General features: G+C 42.2%; 1 protein-coding gene across 10 annotated transcripts in view; it reads left to right on the top strand.

The window, feature by feature from the left end:
* Nucleotides 1–20,749, top strand: part of SORBS1 (sorbin and SH3 domain containing 1) — a 211,188-nt gene that overhangs the window by 139,103 nt on the left and 51,336 nt on the right. For 7 of the 10 annotated variants that reach the window (XM_073596492.1, XM_073596497.1, XM_073596496.1 and 4 more), the window contains 2 exons: nucleotides 10,937–11,106; nucleotides 16,078–16,163. In XM_073596492.1, coding sequence (XP_073452593.1) covers nucleotides 10,937–11,106; nucleotides 16,078–16,163 — 256 coding nt within the window. Of the gene's footprint in view, nucleotides 1–10,936; nucleotides 11,107–13,524; nucleotides 14,962–16,077; nucleotides 16,164–20,749 lie in introns of all 10 variants that reach the window. The other 3 variants (XM_073596488.1, XM_073596489.1, XM_073596490.1) reach the window with 1 other exon arrangement.

Below are 20,749 nucleotides of genomic sequence, written 5' to 3'. Positions count from 1 at the left end.
GTATGTACAGGAGAGGAGTCTGGAGATAAAGACAGTTGGCAGTATGTTCAGGAGAGGAGTGTGGAGGGTATGATGGGGCAGTATGTGCAGGAGAGGAGTGTGGAGGGCATGACAGTGAGCAGTATGTACAGGAGAGGTGTGTGGAGGGTATCACAGTGGGCCGTATGTACCAGAGAGGAGTGTGGACATTATGATAGTGGGCAGTGTGGAGGGTATGACAGCCGGCACTATGTACACTAGAGGAGTTTATGAAAGTGTGAAGGGTATGACAGTGGGCAGTATGTACAGGAGAGGAGTGTGGAAGGTATGATACTGAGCAGTATGTACAGGAGACGAATGTATGTACAGGAGACAAATTTGGGGTCTCTGTAACCCCTGGTCGCCGAGCCACGAACCTCGAAGTCGATCGTTTTTTGATTTTTTTTTGTGATTTTTTTTTTTTTTTGGCAAACAGGCCTATCTTAAGGTAAGGGGCCTGGAGCTGCAGCTCCAATAGCCCCTATGTTAATCAGAGTCAGTGGACCCGGTGAGGAGGAAATTTAAAATTTATGGCACGTTTTCTGAAAGATTTGTAATGTGTTTAGATTAAGGGTGTTGTTTGCAGGCTGCAGGAACATTTATTGGGGTGATCCAGGGTAAATGTTGTACTGGTATTAAGGAGAATTCATTTTCAATGTTCGTCCAGGCTTTCGTATGTGTATGAACGTTTCTACTATTCTGGTCAGTTGACATGCCCAGTGATATTTGGCAATATCTGGAAAGCCTATGCCACCTTTCAATTTGGGTAGAGTTAATCTTTCAAAACTAAGTCTACTGCGGTTTTTACCCCACAGAAAGGCATAAAAGGCCTGTGAAAATTTTATGGGAATCATTTGCAAAACAAAGTATTCTCAGGAAGATGTTTATTTTGATTCATGCCCTCCCAAACCATGAGAAGATGCCCGGCGATGATGACTTTAGGTCATTCTGAATGTGTTGGAGGATCGGGAGATAATTTTTGGTGTATAATTCAGATAATTGAGAAGGTAGTTGGATCCCCAGATATGTGATCGAGTCTCGGTTCCATCTGAATGGGAAGTTAGTCTGGTATAGTGCAGGGGTCTCTTTCTGTAGGGAGATGTTTAGGGCTTCTGATTTCGCAAAATTGATTTGTAGGTTAGTCAAGGTGTTAAACGTGGCAAAGTCTTTAAGTAGGTTGGGTAATGTAGTGTGTGGTTCTGTCAGAAACAAGAGAATGTCGTCTGTGAAGGCGGATAGCTTGTAGGAGTCTTGGAGATCGACACTCCTTTGATATCTGGTTTGGACCTAAGGCGTTGGAGTAGTGATTCTAGGGTTAGAACAAATATTAACAGGGAAAGCGGACATCCTTGGTGAGTTCCGTTTTGATATTGAGAAGGCATTCGACAGGTGGCCATTAACTCAAACCTTTGCGGTTGGGGAGGAGTATAGCGCCAAGATAAATTGTAGCATGCGGTCCCGTATTCCAATCATTTTGAGGACCTCCTACATGTAGTCCCATGCCACCCTGTCGAATGCCTTCTCCGCATCCAGGGATAGAAAAAAACATGTTGAGTAGAAGTTAACCATTTGTGAATATTAATGGCCTTTATGGTGTTGTCCCTCACTTCTCTGCCCGATATAAAACCCACTTGGTCTAGTGAAATGAGATTGGGTAGTAAGGGTAGGAGATGATTAGCTAGGATTTTGACATATATTTTGAGGTCTACGTTCAGTAGGAAGATTGGACGGTAGTTGGTAACCAGGGATGGGTCCTTGTTTGGTTTTGGGATCACAGTAATGTGTGCTGTTAGGAGGTCCTGAGGTGGGGGGTTGTCAGAAGAGAGGGAATTGAACGCATTTAAGAAATGCGGTTTAAGTGTTTCTATAAATGTTCTGTAGTATCCCGTCGTCAACCCATCTGGCCCAGAACTTTTTCCGGGTTTCAACTGTTTAAGTACTATGTTTATTTCTGCGGGTGAGAGATGCTGCTCCAGTTCACTAGCTTCCGAATTGGACAGGGATTCAGGGCTATATTTTGTGAGGAAATCTCTAATTATCTGAGATCTTTTATTGTCTTGTGTCCGAGGGCAGGAAGGGTGTAGATTGTAAAGGTGGGTATAGTATTGGACAAAGTGATCTGCTATTTGATTGTTGGATACTATTTTACGGCCCGTTGGGTCAGTGAGAGCGTGAATTGTTGTGGACGCTTTTTTGATCGGAGTTACGTTTTGTTTTTTTGTCTATTTCTGCGGGTGAGAGATGCTGCTCCAGTTCACTAGCTTCCGAATTGGACAGGGATTCGGGGCTATATTTTGTGAGGAAATCTCTAATTATCTGAGATCTTTTATTGTCTTGTGTCCGAGGGCAGGAAGGGTGTAGATTGTAAAGGTGGGTATAGTATTGGACAAAGTGATCTGCTATTTGATTGTTGGATACTATTTTACGGCCCGTTGGGTCAGTGAGAGCGTGAATTGTTGTGGACGCTTTTTTGATCGGAGTTACGTTTTGTTTTTTTGTCTAGTATCTCTAATGCCGCGTACACATGAGCAGAGTTTTTAACCGGACTGGTCCGACGGACTTTCGGCGGACTTTCCCAACGAACGGACTTGCCTAAACACGATCACACCAAAGTCCGACGGATTCGTATGTGATGACGTGCGACTGGACTAAAATAAGGAAGTTTATAGCCAGTAGCCAATAGCTGCCCTAGCATCGGTTTTCGTCCGTCGGACTAGCATACAGACAAGCGGACTTTTCTATAGGAACTGGGTCCGACATGTCCCAAATCTAAAGTCCGTCAGATTTTCGACCGAAAAAGTCCGCTGCAGGTCCGATGAAGCCCACACACAGTCGAATTGTCCGCTGGACTCGGTCCGTCGGACCAGTCCGGTCGAAAAGTCCGCTCGTGTGTACGCGTCATTAAAGTTCTGTCCTGGCTTGAATCGGGTCTGGAAGGGAAGATGATGCTTGGGTAGTTTTATGCGCCTGTTCCAGCTCATGAATACAAGAGGTCAATTTTGTAATGTGTGCTTGTCTTTCTCTTCTACGTTTAGCGGAGAGTGCAAGGAGTTCTCCACGTATGGTACTTTTATGTGCCTCCCATCTCATCATTGGCGATATGTCCGGGGAGCTATTCTCCCGGAAGTATAATGAAAGGCGTTTGTTTACCTCAAGCGCTATAACATTGTCCGTTACGAGGGAGGGATCTAGGCGCCAAATCGAGGATCTAGGTGGGATGTCTGCAAATTCTATGGACATGGATATAGGATGGTGGTCCGACAAATACATGGGGTCTATTGTGGCTGCGGTCAGCATCGGTAGGTCTCTTTGCGACTGGAATAGGTAGTCAAGTCTGGAATATCGGTTGTGTGGAGCCGAGTAGAATGTGTAATCTTTTTCATTAGGGTAGAGCGTTCTCCAGAAGTCATGTAGTGTCAACTCCTGGAGTTGTGTTTTAATTGCCCGTAATGCTTTGTAATGCATGGTGGAGGTACCTGCTGATGTATCATGCAGAGGATTGAGAGGAACATTGAAGTCGCCACCAAGAACAAGAAGGCCTTCTTGGAATGATGAAAGTTTTTGTAGTGTAGACCTGAAAAAGGGGACTTGTTTAGTGTTTGGCGCATATACGTTCACGAGGGTGAATCGTTTTCCGAACAGTAAGCCTTTTACAAAGATATAACGTGCTTCTTGTTCTATGCAGGTATCCTTGATTTGAAACGGTCAGTGTTTTGCAAATAGGATAGAGACCCCTTTAGCTTTTGCGGTGTGTTTAGTTGCATGCAGGGAAGTTGGGAAGAGGGTGTTGGAGAGTTTCGGAGTGGAATCTGTTTTAAAATGTGTCTCCTGAAGGAAGATGATGTCGGCTTTGTTTCTATGCATGGAAAGAATTAATTGGGAGCCTTTTTCTGGGAGATTAAGGCCACGTACGTTTAAGGAAATTATTTTGGTTTTGGATTTGTCTTATTTGGGTGGCATTCGTGTCATTGTGTGGGAGTAGTTCTGGTCCCTAACTAACTAAAAATAGAGAGGAACACTTGCTGAAGTCAGGTAGGAACGCATCGGAGGAGGAGGATTGGGTCTAGGAGATAGAGGATAGGTGTCCGGTGGAGAGAGGAGGGTCAATACCAGTTAGGAAAAAGACGGGAGAGAAGGGGGGGTAAAAAAGAATGTGTTTTGGGGAATTTAGTGGGGGTAACCGTGAGAGAGATTGATAGGTGAGTCTGTGAGAATAGGTGACAGTGTCCAGTGAGTAGCGAGGGCCTGCTCGCTAGTCTGAGTGGACTATATACTTTTTTCAGGTATAACCGGAGTAATATAAGGTATGATTGGAAGTATAAATCAAAAGGGGTATTGCTGGAAACCACTGGGGGGGGGAGGAACCAGGGACGGTGGAAAGTGGTAGAAACTGATGGATGGGGTGCTGCCTGCTAGACAGAGGAGGAGGTAATACATATGTGGGTTAAGGAGATGGAGTACGAGAGAGGTGAGGTAGAATGGAGGCCGAGCTACATGGTGGCCGGTTGGTGGACTGTAAGGGTGTGGTATTCTGGAAGGGGATGGTGACCCTGGAGCGAGATAGGGCAAGTGGACTTGAGTGGGGGTCTTCAGAACATTTAAAATGCAAAGTATACATTAAATTCAATAACATGTTTATCTAAGAACTGTAAGAAAACAGATATAGTGAACAATGAACAAAACAAGACAGACCATTATCCCATATGATGAGGTTGAAGCGTTTCTATATCCTATACCCTAAGCTATGTTTTCTATTTTATTTATTTATTTCAGGTACTTATATAGCGCCGTCAATTTACACAGCGCTTTACATATACATTGTACATTCACATCAGTCCCTACACCCTCAAGGAGCTTACAATCTAAGGTCCCTAAACTCACATTCATACATACTAGGGACAATTTAAACCGGATCCAATTAACCTACCAGCATGTCTTTGGGGTGTGGGAGGAAACCGGAGTACCCGGAGGAAACCCACGCAGACACAGGGAGAACATGCAAACTCCAGGCAGGTAGTGCCGTGGTTGGGATTCGAACCAGCGACTCTTCTTACTGCTAGGCGAGTGTGCTACCCACTACACCACTGTGTTCTTGTCAGTTCCTTGGAGGGTAAGGGAGTCATTCGAGATCTTATCTATGACCATGTTGGTTTAGTTAGCTCACTGGAGCCAGGAGGAGGGCACGCCTATGCCTTGTTAGGTTAGGGAGGGGGGGGAAACCAAGGGAATCTGTTAGGGGGCATCTACTCCTGTTAGCCATGCAACCCACGTGGAGTATCATTCAGAAAATGAGGGGTTGGAAAACAGATGGGCATATGTGTTCTTTCTATCCGTGTGAATTATAGAAACTATCCAGAGAGGGTTTTCTATAAGGCTCATGTGTGGGCAAGGCACAGCCATAGTGTGTATTTCCTACGTTTCGGGCCTCCTAACAAGGGCGTTATGCTATCTTTTAGTCCCTGCATTTTAAAACCATATCATCAAGGACGACATTCCAGTATAGAATATTAGCACAGGTGGGGTTCCATCACTCTAGTGCGTTGTCTGGACAGTCATGCGAGATGAGAACAGGGGGTGAGGACCCCGGTAGAATAGTTAGTCTATATGGTATCAGAATCTAAGGGGGTATTTCAAATTAAGAGTTGCGAGTCATTTCCTGTTGCCATAACAAAGTTCACTTTATGTTTATGTATTGATTACCCACTGGAACGGCCTCTCATTATGTTGTTATGTTGCAATTGGGTATAGAGCCAACATTAGGCAGGTGAACACAGTTGTCATGCACAGCGCTAGAAGAATTCTGGTGATCACTTCCCCCTATGTTGCGTCGAGCCTGGTGATGGTGCTGATCCCCAGGGCTCATGTCCCCAAGCCCCAATAATAAGGGGATGTTGGTTGTGAGTGAATAATACGTTAGTAACAATAGCATGTGGGTGTCAGCTTAAGCTGAGGACTGGGTGTTTTGTGTGGAACATTGATGTGCTATTTGTCAAGATGTGGGATTTAAAAAAAGTGTAGACTAGTTTGAAATATCTGTTACTGACCTCACAAGGGAGGTCATGTTTTGTGGGCAGAGTGTTAGTGCCCTGCGGATCAGCCTCCCAACATGAGTTATCTAGGAGAGTCGAGTGTTCCTCCACCTGTCTTTAGTCGCGTCTGTTCCAATATTACTAGTTTTTGTAATCACATTAATAAAAAAAAAAAAAAAATGAAGAAAGAAGGGAAGGGGGAGGGGGGTTAGTTCAACAGCGGGAGCCAGTGGCTCCCATTCCTGCCAAAAGCCAATCAGGAGTGCAGGTCCCCTGAGAGGCAAGGCTGTTGTGGATATCGCCCTGTATCGAGATGGGGCTCAGTTAAGGTTTAGGAGGGGGCTGCTGCACACAGAAGGTTTTTTACCTTCATGCATAGAATGCATGAAGGTTAAAAAACCTTGTGCCTTTACAACCACATTAAGGCTATCGTTACCTGAATTCTTAGCTTCACTTTGTGACGGACCCGTTGCACACTCCGCTTGAGTGCTTCCGTCTGTATACCGCTCCAGTTCCTCCAGTCTGAACATAGATATTAGATATTATAGCCGCATATTGCAACCAAGAACTAGACAGGACTCGTTTGGCTGCAAAGCTGGAACTGTTTTAATAAACAAACTTACACAGAATATATACCCCACAGGACGACACCCCCCCTCCTGGTAATATCCTAACAATTCAACCTGTACGCAGGAATATAATTACAACAACCGACATATACTATAAACATTACATTAATTAGCCACCTGGATGACTCAGAGGTCTCCTTCCAGGTCGGACTTCCCGACCCCTAAAATGCAGCATACAGTGTACTGTACAATACACATTATTACAAGTATAAACAAAACCCACAATGGTTTGCTAGCAGACAGACAATAGGTGAGTTAATTAGCACAATTAACAATGGGTGGAAAACCCTTAGGAGGCACACTAGACCTACTTGCAAAAAACACATTATAGCAGGCAACCCCAGACAGGTGGTTTGCTGATGACCTCAAGATCAGCTATGAGCCCCAAGCTGGCAGAGGCCTCCTTAATAATGTCATTTTGTATTATATAACAGAACATCTACCTAAATGCTTGTAGCTCCCTCAAATGCCAGGGCCCATAGTCGGTAGGCAAGAGTTCAGTCCCCTCCAAAAGCCTTTGTCCCGGGTGAGTCTATCACACACCTAGCTTCCATGCCATTACAAAAGCAATGATGTGGAATAATCTGATCATTTGGAAATCAAGCTGGGAGAGAAGGCCAAATTTGTCATAGTTTTTTAAGAAGGGGCAGATCATTGGAAGAGAAGAGTGTTTGTGGAGTTTCTCATTCACCCACAGGCAAAACAAAATATTTGTTTAGTAAGAGATGCCATTAAATCATTGTGCAGGGTAGTTTGGTTCAGAACCCTTTGGGTCACAGGAAGGCAGGATGCTCTGGTTAAAGTGGTTGTAAATCTAGTTACACCACTTTTACCTACAGGTAAGCCTATAATAAGGCTTACCTGTAGGTACTGGAAATATCTCTTAAACCTGCACGGTTTAGGAGATATATACTATATCCGCTTGTGCCGGGGTCATCGGCGCATGCTCACTAAAGAAAGGGCACTATCGTGTAGTTTCTAAGGGGCTCGTGCCGTGATGGGCAGCTCCCGCGCTCAAGCGCGGGAGTGACGTTACGCGACTTCGGCCAGTCACTGACCTGAAGTCCACGGCCCTGCAAGGAAGAGGGGTGAAGATGGATGCGGACACCAGCAGGTAAGTGCAACATAATAGGCTAGTATGCATTATGCTTTTACTTTGCAGGGGAAAAAAGAGGAAGTAAAACCCATCAGGGTTTACGTCCTCTTTAAAATGATTTATGCCTATATGGAGTGAATGATCAATGTGCAAAAAAAAACAAAAAACTCTGGGATAAGCAAATGTCATCCCTTACAAGAGGCATGTGTATTATTACTTGAATCTTGGAGTGCTTCCAGACCTGTCCAGTATTCCAGTATGAAGCTTTCCCTCTGTTAAGACTGATCACTGCTGTTCTCTCTCCTTGTGCAGTGAAACTGGTCTTGTATTTTCCCTCCATTTTTTAGTTTTCTGCAGGCAGCCTGTGGTGGGTGGACCTACAGGGTCCCTCCCACAGTGCTGCTGTACAGCGCACAGTAATGATGTCACTGCTACTTTTGCAAGGTAATAACTGGGTTTTCAAAGTCATCTAATATAAACCGAGTGAATTTTACTCATTTGTGGCAGTTGAGGAATATATTTAAATGACAGTTTTTTTGCCTGGAGTTCAGCTTTAATATGTGAGGTTTTAGGCTTTAAATAGTTACTATGGAAGAGTTAAGATTTTCTGCTGGTTTTAAATCCACTAGACATATCTGTACATTTGCATTGGTGTGACATTCATGCACTCTTTCACACATTTAGCCACGGGGTAGTAAAAATAGATATTTAAGCCATGGCTTTACTTCCCCTGTTAACCTAACACGGTGGCTGATGGGGGCATACACATGCTGTTGCAAATTATACCCACTGCTGCATTTGGTGGGCAGTACTGCCACCAAACATAGCTTAGTTAAAGCCAATGGGTACCCTTACACTGTGCGTGGTGCAGTTGCAGTGCAGTGATCTATTTTTTAGGGTTTATTTAGGTGGTGCGAAGATGACATATCATCTCCCAGCCATCCGTCAACTGCTCTCTGAAAAGTGGTCACTTTTTAGAGGGGCAGCAAGGGCTGCAGCAAGTGTAAACAAGTCAGTTGGATCCTAAGTAGTTGGTATTGGGGCCATGTATAAGACTTCTGCCTTAAAGGTGCCATACATGGCTCAAATTTTCAATCTGTGGTTGCCCCTGTTGGCTGGTGCTGGCTGTAAGAATACAATAGTTTACTGAGGAGATTTGTCTATCCACACTGTTTAGTGTAGATGGAGCTATCTGTTGGATTTCCTTTGCTCAAGCTGAATGAAAAGATCAATGCTGTAAGCACATTTTAGGCAAACTAATGATTTCAGAGGCTTTGAATGTAAACCTCTGTAAACATTTTGCATTCTCTCAATGAAAGCAAAGTTTTCCCTGGTTGAAAGAGATGGAAATTGTGATGTCACTGCCCTTAATCTCCAACTTGTACAATCAGAAAATGCTTTGCACTAATTGAAAGCATGCAAAGTGTTCCCAGAATGGTGCCCATGGCTAGCACATGACCTCTGTGTTCACAATGTAGCAGGGCAGCTGCTCAGCAAAGGACCCGGAAGGTAGTAAAGATCACTGGAGCAGCGATGCCTACTACAGTGGTGTCCACCTTGCATGGGGAACCCATAAGTATGGCACGTACATATTTATATATGTAACTATGTAAAAATTGCCATACCCAAACTTCAGCTTTAAAACATATGTATGAATATATGTATATAGATAGTGATGGTGTGGATGTGTTTGTGTGTGTGTAAATATAGGTAGGTAGATTGATACATACAAATAGAAGGGAGGATCTCCAGTGTAAGCTTCTCTTGGGAAGATAACAAGTCATGCAAAAATTTACAACCTTTGAATGGAGAGGGCATAACTCTGGAGGGGGTATGGCCTAGCCTGTGTATAGTATGCAGCTAGAAGTGCGTTTTTTGGGTATGGGAAAAATTATAGAAGATTAATGCCCTGTACACATGATCGGACATTGATCGGATATTCCGACAACAAAATCCATGGATTTTTTCCGACTGATTTTGGCTCAGACTTGTCTTCCATACACACAGTCGCACAAAGTTGTCGGAAAATCCGATCGTTCTGAACGCGGTGGCGTAAAACACGTACGTCGGAACTATAAACGGGGCAGTAGCCAATAGTTTTCGTCTCTTAATTTATTCTGAGCATGCGTGGCACTTTGTGCGTCGGATTTGTGTACACACGATCGGAATTTAAACAATCAGATTTTGCTGTCGGAAAATTTTATATCCTGCTCTCAAACTTTGTGTGTCGGAAATTCCGACGGAAAAAGTCCGATGGAGCCCACACACGATCGGAATTTCCGACAACACAATCTGATCGCACTTTTTCCGTCGGACATCCGTGTGTACAGGGCATAACAGTTACTTGCAGGCTCCATGAGGTAAAAAGAATATATATAGGGCGCACAAGACTGACGTAGTCTAAACAATGTCTCTATATGAAGGGGCAGTCCAAAAAAAAAAAAAAAAAAAAAAGGAGGTGCTGGTAAAGATGGTAGTAAAAACGTGGAATGATATCTTCAGCACAAAGGGCTGCAGCTTTAAAGACTGAAGCAGGATCTATAGGAACATAAAAAACAAACAAAGGCGCCTCTAAGTGCAGAAGAAAAACAATCTTGTAAGTGTTTTTGAACCCAGTTGGGCATTAAACTTGTTTTTCTTCTGCACTTAGAGGCGCCTTTGTTTGTTTTTTAGGCTCCATGAGGTGACTGCAATTTAGAACCAATATTGGTTTGTACAATTTTATGATCTGACCGTTTCACTGTAAAAACATGTTAACCATAAAGCAACAATTGTGGAAACCATTGCAGAAGTTCCCTACAATTTTCTAAATTGTGCTAGAACAAAATCAGTTTGAGCTAACCAGTTCACTATGGCCTGCAATATTTCATAACTCTTATCAGCTGTGCAAAGTTTCTTGAACATTACAAAGCGGAATGCCAGATTTGCTATAGTACATTCTTTTCCAGAAAAACTGATCCATGTACTCTCTGCTGTCAGTTCATTTGCCCCACAGAAGTACAGCTCCTTTATTCCTGCTGCTTGCAAACATTTGCATTCTTTCAAGATTATGAAACCGATTAAACAAACACTAATGAACTGGAAAATGGGATTTGCCAAAAGTCTTCTCACCATAGAAGAGGCTGAAAACCAGACATATTTACTTTGTTCTTGTTGTGTTCCAGCTCTTATGCACCTAGTTACCATTACAGCCGAGAGATAGAGACTTCCCCAGAGCCCCCACTGAACGAGAATGAGAGGCAGATCTACAAGAATGTGTTAGAAGGAGGAGACATCCCATTTCAGGGACTGAGCAGCTTGAACAGACGTCCATCCAGCTCTGCTTCCAATAAAGGTAATTCAGACACAGACCTCATTAGCAGCCATCATAGGTTTTCTGGTACCATCCAGCTGTCAGCTCTGTTGTATAAGTTATCCAGCTGTTTTCATTCTTTATTGCCATATAAATATATAGAGCTGTGAAATTCACTTTCTAATATGTGCATTGCAAATATAATAACCCACTTTGCACCATACTTCTTTAAGGCAACTTAAATAAAAATAAAATGTTCTGTATTGGGTAGACTGGGCATGGTACAGTCACCCGCCATAACTTAACTGCTTTCTCAGACCCCAGCGGTAAAATCAGCTATGATAATCTAAGCATACTCACAAACATAAAGGGCAACGTCTGTAGACAATCTGCTTGTAATTGGTTTATTCAAAAATTGTTGGGTAACATAATCCCAGTCTTTTTCAAAATATATTTAATTTACCAAATACTAAAACGGCTGTATTTTTTTTTTTTAAAGCTGTCAGATGACCTTTAAGGCAGGTTTACCCCCTATTAAGAGCAATGTAACCATTCTAATTGGTGCAACTCGAGTTGCTTCGACTCAGAAAAAGGTTCCTGCACTACTCTGGGGCGACTTCATCAGGACTTGCATTGACTTCTGTTAAAGAAGTCGTATGCAAGCCGCTATGAAGTTGCGCTGGTATGAACCGGCACTTAGGGTGGCAGTAACAGACTTAACTTGGTTTATACCATGTTGGTTGTAATACATTTGCTATAAGTCATATAGTATGTTCAGTTTTATCCATCCACTCTCACAAGTACACATGAAGGCATTGCTAGTCATATGATCACTGGGAACTTTTTTCTGTAGGCCATTTCCCATATATTAGTAATAATCTGAATTGATTTGTAGCCTGGGCCTACACTGTGTGGTTATGCTGAAGCAGTATGTTTGATTACCTATATTCACAGCACAAGGAGTACTGAAGAGGCTTAAATACATTTCAGGTCTTAAATACAATTTTCAGCAGAGAGCTGTTACTATAAGCATATAACTCCCACACTAAAAGCCAGTTAGCTTCCATTCACACTTGTCCTGCGACTTTGGAGCTCAACTTTGGTGATGTGACTTGTTGTCCCTCTGCAAAGTCGGGCCCACTGTTGCATGTAAAACATTCAGGTTTCATGCAACTTTTGAGGGTTAACATTGATGTCTATGGCCCTCAACCAAAGTAGTGCGTGAATTACTTTGAAATCTATGCGACTTTAAGTCACACATATATGAATGGTTATCATTGGAAAACATGGGGTAGACTTGTCATGTGACTTTGATGTCTAAAGTCGCATGACAATTCACACAAGTGTGAATGGGGTCTTAAAGTTATCTTGCCTCTACTGCACAGAGCAGATACAATATACAGTTTATAACATAACTATTTAGTATCACACACATTGCATATTGAATTTGTTTAGTAAGTTATGTTATACATATTACAAAAATAAGACAACGCAGGAAGGCTGTTCTTGTTTTATTGTAGCCTCTAGGCAAAATAATTAAAAGCTTGATGGTATCAGACATAATTTCAAACCTCCCATTAGCATGAGTGCATTTAGCCTGCCACAAAAAATAATGTAAACAGGAACAATCATATATTTTACACCTACCTTTGGATTATGTTAAATATATGAAATGTATTACCATTGTATTCTTCTGATATGGGTTTAGGCATCATAACCGCACTTTGGTTATGCATCATTGCACAAGGGAAAATATAGCAGGAAGAAAAGATCCCAGTAGTCACATGACCACCATAACTTCTCAGTGTAGGTCTCTGTGCATGCAGAAAACTGAGAAACAAAAGATACTAAAGGATTCAGGAAAGAGTGGGCATTCCCCACCCTCTTGGTATAACCCAAGTGAGGTCTGATCCATAACACTGAACCTCTTGGCGAAACAAGGTTGCATTTCATAATTGATAAATGTAGAATACTAAGAAAATCATTGAGACAGTTTCCTAACAAACTATGTAAAAATAGAGTACAATGGGGATACAATGGGGATAATGTACAATGGGGATAATGTGTACGGACCAGCCTGTAGCGGTGGTATTCTTTTGTTTACTGTTAAAAAGGCAAGACATGGCAAGTATTTGCGTGTAAGGGCTAAAAGTATTGTATTTAGTATATGTAACTAAAAATGTGTTCTGCGGTACACCAATATACAGCGGAGGTCATAAAACCATTTTTTACATTACTGTTTTTTTGGCTGAGACTGATTGTCATCGACCTGTTTCAGTAATCAACTAGTAGTATTGTAGTGGAAACTGGTATAGGAATTGTCACTATGATCTTCAAAAAGAGGGGTTTAATTAAATTGAGAGGCTTGACAGCATAATTGTGCCACTGTCTCCAATAATTGACTTGAAATTAACACAATGCCTTTATTTTATTCTGCATGCTTGCATATGGACTCCACAGGTGGGAATGCTCATGTATTTTCACATTCCTCATTTAACAAGCGAGCTTGCAGTGCTAGTAATTTGTTAGGCAGCCTATATAAGCAGAAGTCCTCTTTGTCTGCTGCGAAAGCTTGCATAGCTGAAATTCTGCCATCTAAATTCAAACCTATAGTGACCACACAGGACCCCTACCTGCACAGACAGACCACTTTGCTGTCTCAGCAGAAGGCACAGAGCTGCGAGAACTTGCTTGAACCTTCATCTTTTGACAACAAGCAAACTTGTGTGAGTCAAGCTGGGGGAAGTGTAGAAAATATGCTGGCAAAATCTTGTAGGGATTATAAAGTGAAGTCGGGCAGCACCATGAGCCTGCAGGAGTACAGTTTGAACTCTGTAAAATGTTCTTTTCCACCCATTGTCAAAGCAGGTGGCTCAGAATTCAACACCATGTACAGAGATATGCATCATATTAACCGATCCACCTTACAAAGTGCTTCTTCATGTTCCAACGTGAGAGACATCGCAAGCCATTTTGAAAAGGAAGGAAAGCTCAGGCCATGCCATAGATTTGGACTTGAGGGTTACGAACATGTACCCAAGCACAATGTATCTACCCGTGTAACAGCATTTGAACAATTAATTCAGAGATCCAGATCTATGCCTTCTCTAGACATATCCAGTGGACAGACTGCCTCAGCAATACCACCACAGTCTACAGCAGGAATTCTCTCTGCCTGCTCTACTGAGTCACTTATTGATATGCCAGTGAAGATAAATGAAGATGAGGCCCAGCAGCAAGCACACACAGCTTCCACCGCTAGTAGTAATGTGGAAGACATGAGTTCTGACCTCAGTGACAGTGCTTTAGTAGATGCCCTTTCTGGTGGCACTGATGAGACGGACCAACTTTCCAATGCCTCAACTGACAGTTGTAACAATCCTGTCAAGCCTCCCCAGAGATATAAAATGAATACCTGCAAGAGCTCTTGTCCAGCTTCCTACACAAGATTTACAACTATTCGTAGGCACGAACAGAAAATGGCCAAGAACAACACATCCAATTCACAAGCTGAACGTCTGATTCTTCAGAGAAATATGTTTCTTATGAGTCCCCTCCCTTTCAAATTAAAAAAGCCATTACAAAGTAGCCCAAAGAAGTCTTCAGACACCTCTGACAAACAAAACAGTGTGGTTCTGTCAGCTGCGGCGAGCCAGACTGATGAGAGTCTTAAGTCTTCAGAGGGGGTTGACGAGAGGCCCTGTCTCCCTGCACGGCAGTCTTCATATGATATTGTGGAAAGATTAAGCTACGTAAACCTTAACAGTCTAGAACATGACAATGCCAACCTAGAGCAATATTCTAACTCTAATGGCGATATTGTCTCATTTCCTTTATGTTACAATTTGGACTCAAACAACAACAGTGAGCCGAGTGAAGGGGGAGCAGTCACAGGAGGTGGAGTTTTCTGCATCTTGACGATATGTGACACTTCATCTGTGTGACAGACCATCTCTACCTGTCATCCACCTTCATTTCTTCTTGAATCCACATCTGTGCTTGCTGTCTGTGTTCCTTCTGTGCTGACATTTTACATGCGTTTGATCCAAAAAGTGTAAATCGCTTTCTCCAACCTTTGAAGCTCAGTAATAAAATATATATGAACTGCCAACCAACATACTGGTCCTGGACACAGTGTGCACTATATTAAAGTGTACCTTTCACCTATATGCAGTGTGAACAACTATTTGTGATAGGTACCCTTTAACAGAATTGTTCAGGCGTCACTTCTATTTTCAGAGTCTTATGATGCTGTCTCATTTAGGACTACAATGAAAGGTACACAGCATTGGGGTTGATTTACTAAAACTGGGAAGTGCAAAATCTTATGCAGCTGTGCATGACAGCCAATCAGCTTCTAATGTCAGCTTGTTCAATTAAGCTTTGACAAAAAAAATGGAAGCTGATTGGTTTCTCTGCACCAGATTTTGTGCTCTCCAGTTTTAGTAAATCAACCCCATTGTATTTTAACATTTTTCCATTAAGAGCCTATGCCTGATTTCCATTTTATGTTGTAGCCATAGTAACCTGGCTAAAAAAAAAATGAATCCATTTAACATCTTTTTTGAAATGTAAAATACTTCAGAAGAGGCCCTGATGGTAAAACTGTTGCCAGGATTTTGTCTCCTCATAGTGCAATTCTCAGCCATGGAAATCAGGATTCAAAATAGCTAACATATCCAAATCTAGATAATCCAAAATCCATCTGAAACCACATGCATGCATGTGCCAGTATGTCTTGCATTGTTAGGTCATGTCTACGGTTACTTGTGTCCTGTTTGAGACTGCATCATGATGTTTGCATCTAAATGCTGTTCATTTATTCTTAACCCTTCTCATACTGTTTTGATCGGTGTCAGCAGGATCACAAACTTGTGTTTTGGTTTGGTTGCCGTGAACCTTTTTATAGTTATAGAAAAAAATGATTGACGCTCTCCTTTGTGCTACCTCTGTCTGTCCTTGTCTTATCTCTAAAAGTCATCCACTAACTAGATTTTATTATTTGGAAATTAGATTCTGAATCTCCAAGACATTTTACACCTCTTGAATACATGGATCATCCAGAAGAATTAGTGCGTCGTCGTTATGACAGCAAAGAGGTATTCTCCTCCTATTTTCTGCACTTTTTGAAACTCTGCTCTAGATTGTACCTATTGCAAGACAAACAAATGCATGGTGTTGTAGTGACCTTCCAGTGTGGCATGAAAAATGAGTTTTGAAACTTGCAAAACTAGTTGGTCCTATGAAACCTGAGTTTGTAGATGCTCTTTAGAAATAAAGATATCCCAGATAATTTGTGAAGTTTACAGGATAAATTATGTCTGCAAAGGAGACTTCCTCTGCTAAAAATTAGTCATTGGAACTTAATGTAGGTGGTTTGCTTTAAAAATGTATTCAGTTTGGTGACCACAATTAGGATTGTGTACAATTATGACAAGGAAAGAATACGTAAAGTGGTTACCAGTAGAAACCTACCGGGTAATAGTTTGAAAGTAACAAACAAAAACAATTTGTCAGCTAAAGGGCAACACGTACACGTCTCAATTTTATTTTTATTTATTAATTTAAAAAAATAGCAGGCCTAGTGTTCATTTTACTACAATATGTTTGCTACAAGCTGCACCATTTTTGATGAAGAGTGAGGCTTTGCAGATTACAGTTTAGTAATGGTTATTACCGCTTCCCGCCCACCACATGCCGATGTATGTCGACAGAATGGCACGGGTGCGCAAAAGGGCATACCCGTACGTTCCTTCGTAATCCCGGGCTGCGCGTGCCCCGGGAGCATGCCCGCAGATCCCGCGGACTTGATGTCCGCCGGTGGCCTGCGATCGTGATGAGGAGGGGCAGAACGGGAAAATGCCTATGTAAACAAGGCATTTCCCTGTTCTGCCTAGTGACATGACAGGGATCTACTGTTCCCCGTCATGTCCTAGGTAGCCCATCCACCCTACAGTTAGAACACACTGAGGGAACACTTTTAACCCCTTGATCGCCCCCTAGTGTTTAACCCCTTCCCTGCCAGTGACAATCACACAGTAATCAGTGGCTATTTTTAGCTCTGATCGCTGTATAAATGTCAGTGGTCCCAAAATAGTGTCAAAAGTGTCCGATCTGTCTGCCGCAATGTCGCAGTCCCGATAAAAATTGCAGATCACCACCATTACTAATAAAAAAAAAATAATAATAATAAAAATGCCATAAATCTATCCCCTAATTTGTAGGCGCTATAACTTTTGCGCAAACCAATCAATATACACTTATTACAATTTTTTTTTTACCAAAAATATGTAAAAGAATACATATCGGCCTAAACTGAAAAAGAAATTTGTTTTTTTAGATATTTTTTGGCGATATTTTTTATAGCAAAAAGTTAAAAAAAATTTTTTTTTCAAGTTGTCGCTTTTCTTTTGTTTACAGCTCAAAAAAAAAAAAACTGCAGAGGTGATCAAATACCACTAAAAGAAAGCTCTATTTGTGGGGAAAAAAGGGCATCAACTTTGTTTGGGTACAACGTCGCACGATCAAGCAATTGTCAGTTAAAGCGACGCAATGTCGAATCACAAAAAATGCTCTGGTCATTAAAATCTTCTGGGGTTAAAATATGTCTGGCAACAGAAATATGTATGCTGCCAGTACTGACCTCTCCTTCTGAAAATGCAAGTTTCCTGGCTCTCATTCTGGAGCTTTGGCATCAAGACTTTGAGTCAATCACCTAGAACAACAAGTATAGCAATAAAAAAATAACTTTTTTTCTAACTTTATTTTGTACAAGCTAGTTATGGGTCTGTGACATGGAATTAAAGAAGCTAGACACAGCCAGGCAATACACATTTTCACAAGGAGCTCAAGCAGTGGTAGTAAACATATTTTGCTCTTGACAGATGCACTTTAAGTGCTAAAATAGGAAAACAGACCAAACTCCAAAATACATATAGATACTACAGTCATAAGTAGTACTTGTTTGCTCTATTTTCTTGATATTCCAGAGAAGCGTTAAATATTTTTGTGCATCTATGCTATGTTAATGATTCTTGGGGTATTTCCATATGGTTTATGTCAATCTAATATCCAGTAACTAATGTCAAATAGGAGTATTTAGCCAGTGTCCTGGTAGGTGTGTCTGAGCTACATACACTATATTGCCAAAAGTATTGGAACTCCTGCCTTTACACGCACATGAACTTTATTGGCATCCCAGTCTTAGTCCGTAGGGTTCAATATTGAGTTGGCCCACCTTTTGCAGCTATAACAGCTTCAACTCTTCTGGGAAGGCTGTCCACAAGGTTTGCTGATGCCTTAAGAGTTCCCTTCACCGGAACTAAGGGGTCAAGCCCAACCCGTAAAAATCAACCCCACACCATAATCCCCCTCCACCAAATGATTTGGACCAGTACACAAAGCAAGGTTCATAAAGACATGAATGAGAGAGTTTCGGGTGGAGGAACTTGACTGGCCTGTACAGAGCCCTGACCTCAACATGATAGAACACCTTTGGGATGAATTAGAGGGGAAACTGCAAGCCAGGCCTTCAGTACCTAACCTAACAAATGCACTTCTGGAAGAATGGTCAAACATTCCCATAGACACACTCCTAGACACACTCCTAAACCTTGTGGACAGCCTTCCCAGAAGAGTTGAGGTATAGCTGCAAAGGGTGGGCCAGCTCAATATTGAACCCAATGGACTAAGACTGGGATGCCATTAAAGTTTGTGTGTGTAAAGGCAGACGTCCCAATACTTTTGGCAATATAGTGTATATCCTAGTATTCTCAGCTGCATTTTGTGCACCTAGACATTATAGGAATTTATTACCCTGAAGACTCTTTTAAATCATTTCCAATTGTATTTTAAATTTCCACACATCGTTAAAATGGTGAAACCTACTTTGTATGCACTATGGAGATACACAGAAAGGTTTACTTTTATGTGGAAAAAAACATCCTCATTTCCCTGCCTTAAGCCTGTTTGTACTGTTAAATAAACATTCTAGTTTGATGACAGTCCTAGTTTTTGGTTTTTAGTCACAATGTATTTTTTGTTTTGCCCCCTCTAAAAATTGTTTGCTCAAACTCCTGGTTTTTATATGTCTCTTAAAGTGGTTGTAAAAGCAGAAGGTTTTTTTTATTTTAATGCATTCTATGCATTAAGATAAAAAGCCTTCTGTGTGCAGCTGCCCCCCCTAATACTTACCTGAGCCCCATCTCGAGCCAGCGATGTTGCACGAGAGACTTGGCTGTCTGGGACTCTCCTCCCTCATTAGCTGAGACAGCAGCAAATCGCAATTGGCTCCCTCGGCTGTCAATCAAGGTCAGTGAGCCAATGAGGAGAGAGAGGGGGTGGTGCGGGGCCACGGGTCTGTGTCTGAATGGACACAGGGAGCTGTGGCTCTGGTGCCGCAGCTTGATTGCCCCAAGCTGCTTGCTGTTGGGGCACTCAACAGGATTGAGGGGCCAGGAGAGCCGAAGAGGGACCAGAGAAGACTAGGATCTGGGCTGCCCTATGCTAAACCACTGCACAGAGCAGGTAAGTATAACATGTTTGTTATTTTTAACAAAAAAAAAAAACAAGACTTTAGTATCCCTTTAGATTAACCTGTGCTTTGTTCATGCAAGACAAAGCCACATGTTCACTTAACCAATATCTTCCCCAGCTGCACATACTTGATTTGATCCCCTACTGCTTTTGTTCTCTTGATGAAAGATAGAAAGTCCTATGTAGGGCCTCTTTCCCCACCTCCATGTGACAATGCTGAGCAGAGGTAGTGCAAGGAACAGTGCATGAGCTGTCAATCACCAAGCGCCCATGAAATACTGAGTATTTCTCTTTGCTCCCATTAGCCAAACAGAGCTCCAGGAGAGTGAAAAAAAGGTGAGTACATGCATCTGGGGAGGATCACAGATAATGAAAACTTTTTTGCCCTGAATGGGCAAAGCACAGGTGCACTGTGGGGCTGGATGGACTTAAATTGAAGTTAATTTGGCATAGAAAGTGCCTAAGTTAACCTTAGTTCTGGAATGCTGGTCCTTACCTGTGGTAGTCTTCAAATTGATCCCTGTGTTACTGTGAAGTCCTTTGAGTCCTAGACCCAGGCTAAACATAGGGCCTCCTCTGCCTGGTCAAGATTAATTCCTGCCCCTCCTGACATTAAGCCCACCGTTATTCAAATGCTATAGCCTCAGTGTGCCATAGGGGCCCTACAGTTGCAGCTGGATGACAAAGGTTCTGCTACCATTACTTCTGAGTCACAGGTTCGGAAAAGGCTTGGGGCAAATAAGTCAGAACGCCTCATGTCTCTGCTTGTTCCAGATGAGCGACTGAGAAAGTTTTGAAACTAAGGAATGAGCATAACATTCAGGTGGTTATCTAGTAGTAGTAATTCAGATTCAACTGGACTTGTTCTTGATGTTAAAGTCCTTCCGCAGTTTATCTAATCTACTTCTTCAGTTCAGAAACTCTGAACTGAAAAGTGGTTTGGATAAGCCATGAAACGCCTTAAACAAGGTCAGTCTATTTAGCACCCACTTTGACACAAATTTCAGGCTGGTTTTATCACAGTTGAGGAGAACTTGTCAGAAGTTGTCATGCTGATAACAGAAGAATGGAGCAGGAGAAAGCCACAGGGCTTAGGACTATGAAGAGAGATAAGAAAACACTGCAGATATATGTGCCCAGCTCAAATTTC

Source organism: Aquarana catesbeiana, linkage group LG08 (genome assembly GCF_042186555.1).
Source record: "Aquarana catesbeiana isolate 2022-GZ linkage group LG08, ASM4218655v1, whole genome shotgun sequence".
Taxonomy (NCBI): Eukaryota; Metazoa; Chordata; class Amphibia; order Anura; family Ranidae; genus Aquarana; species Aquarana catesbeiana.
This window is presented reverse-complemented; position numbering and strand designations above follow the sequence as displayed.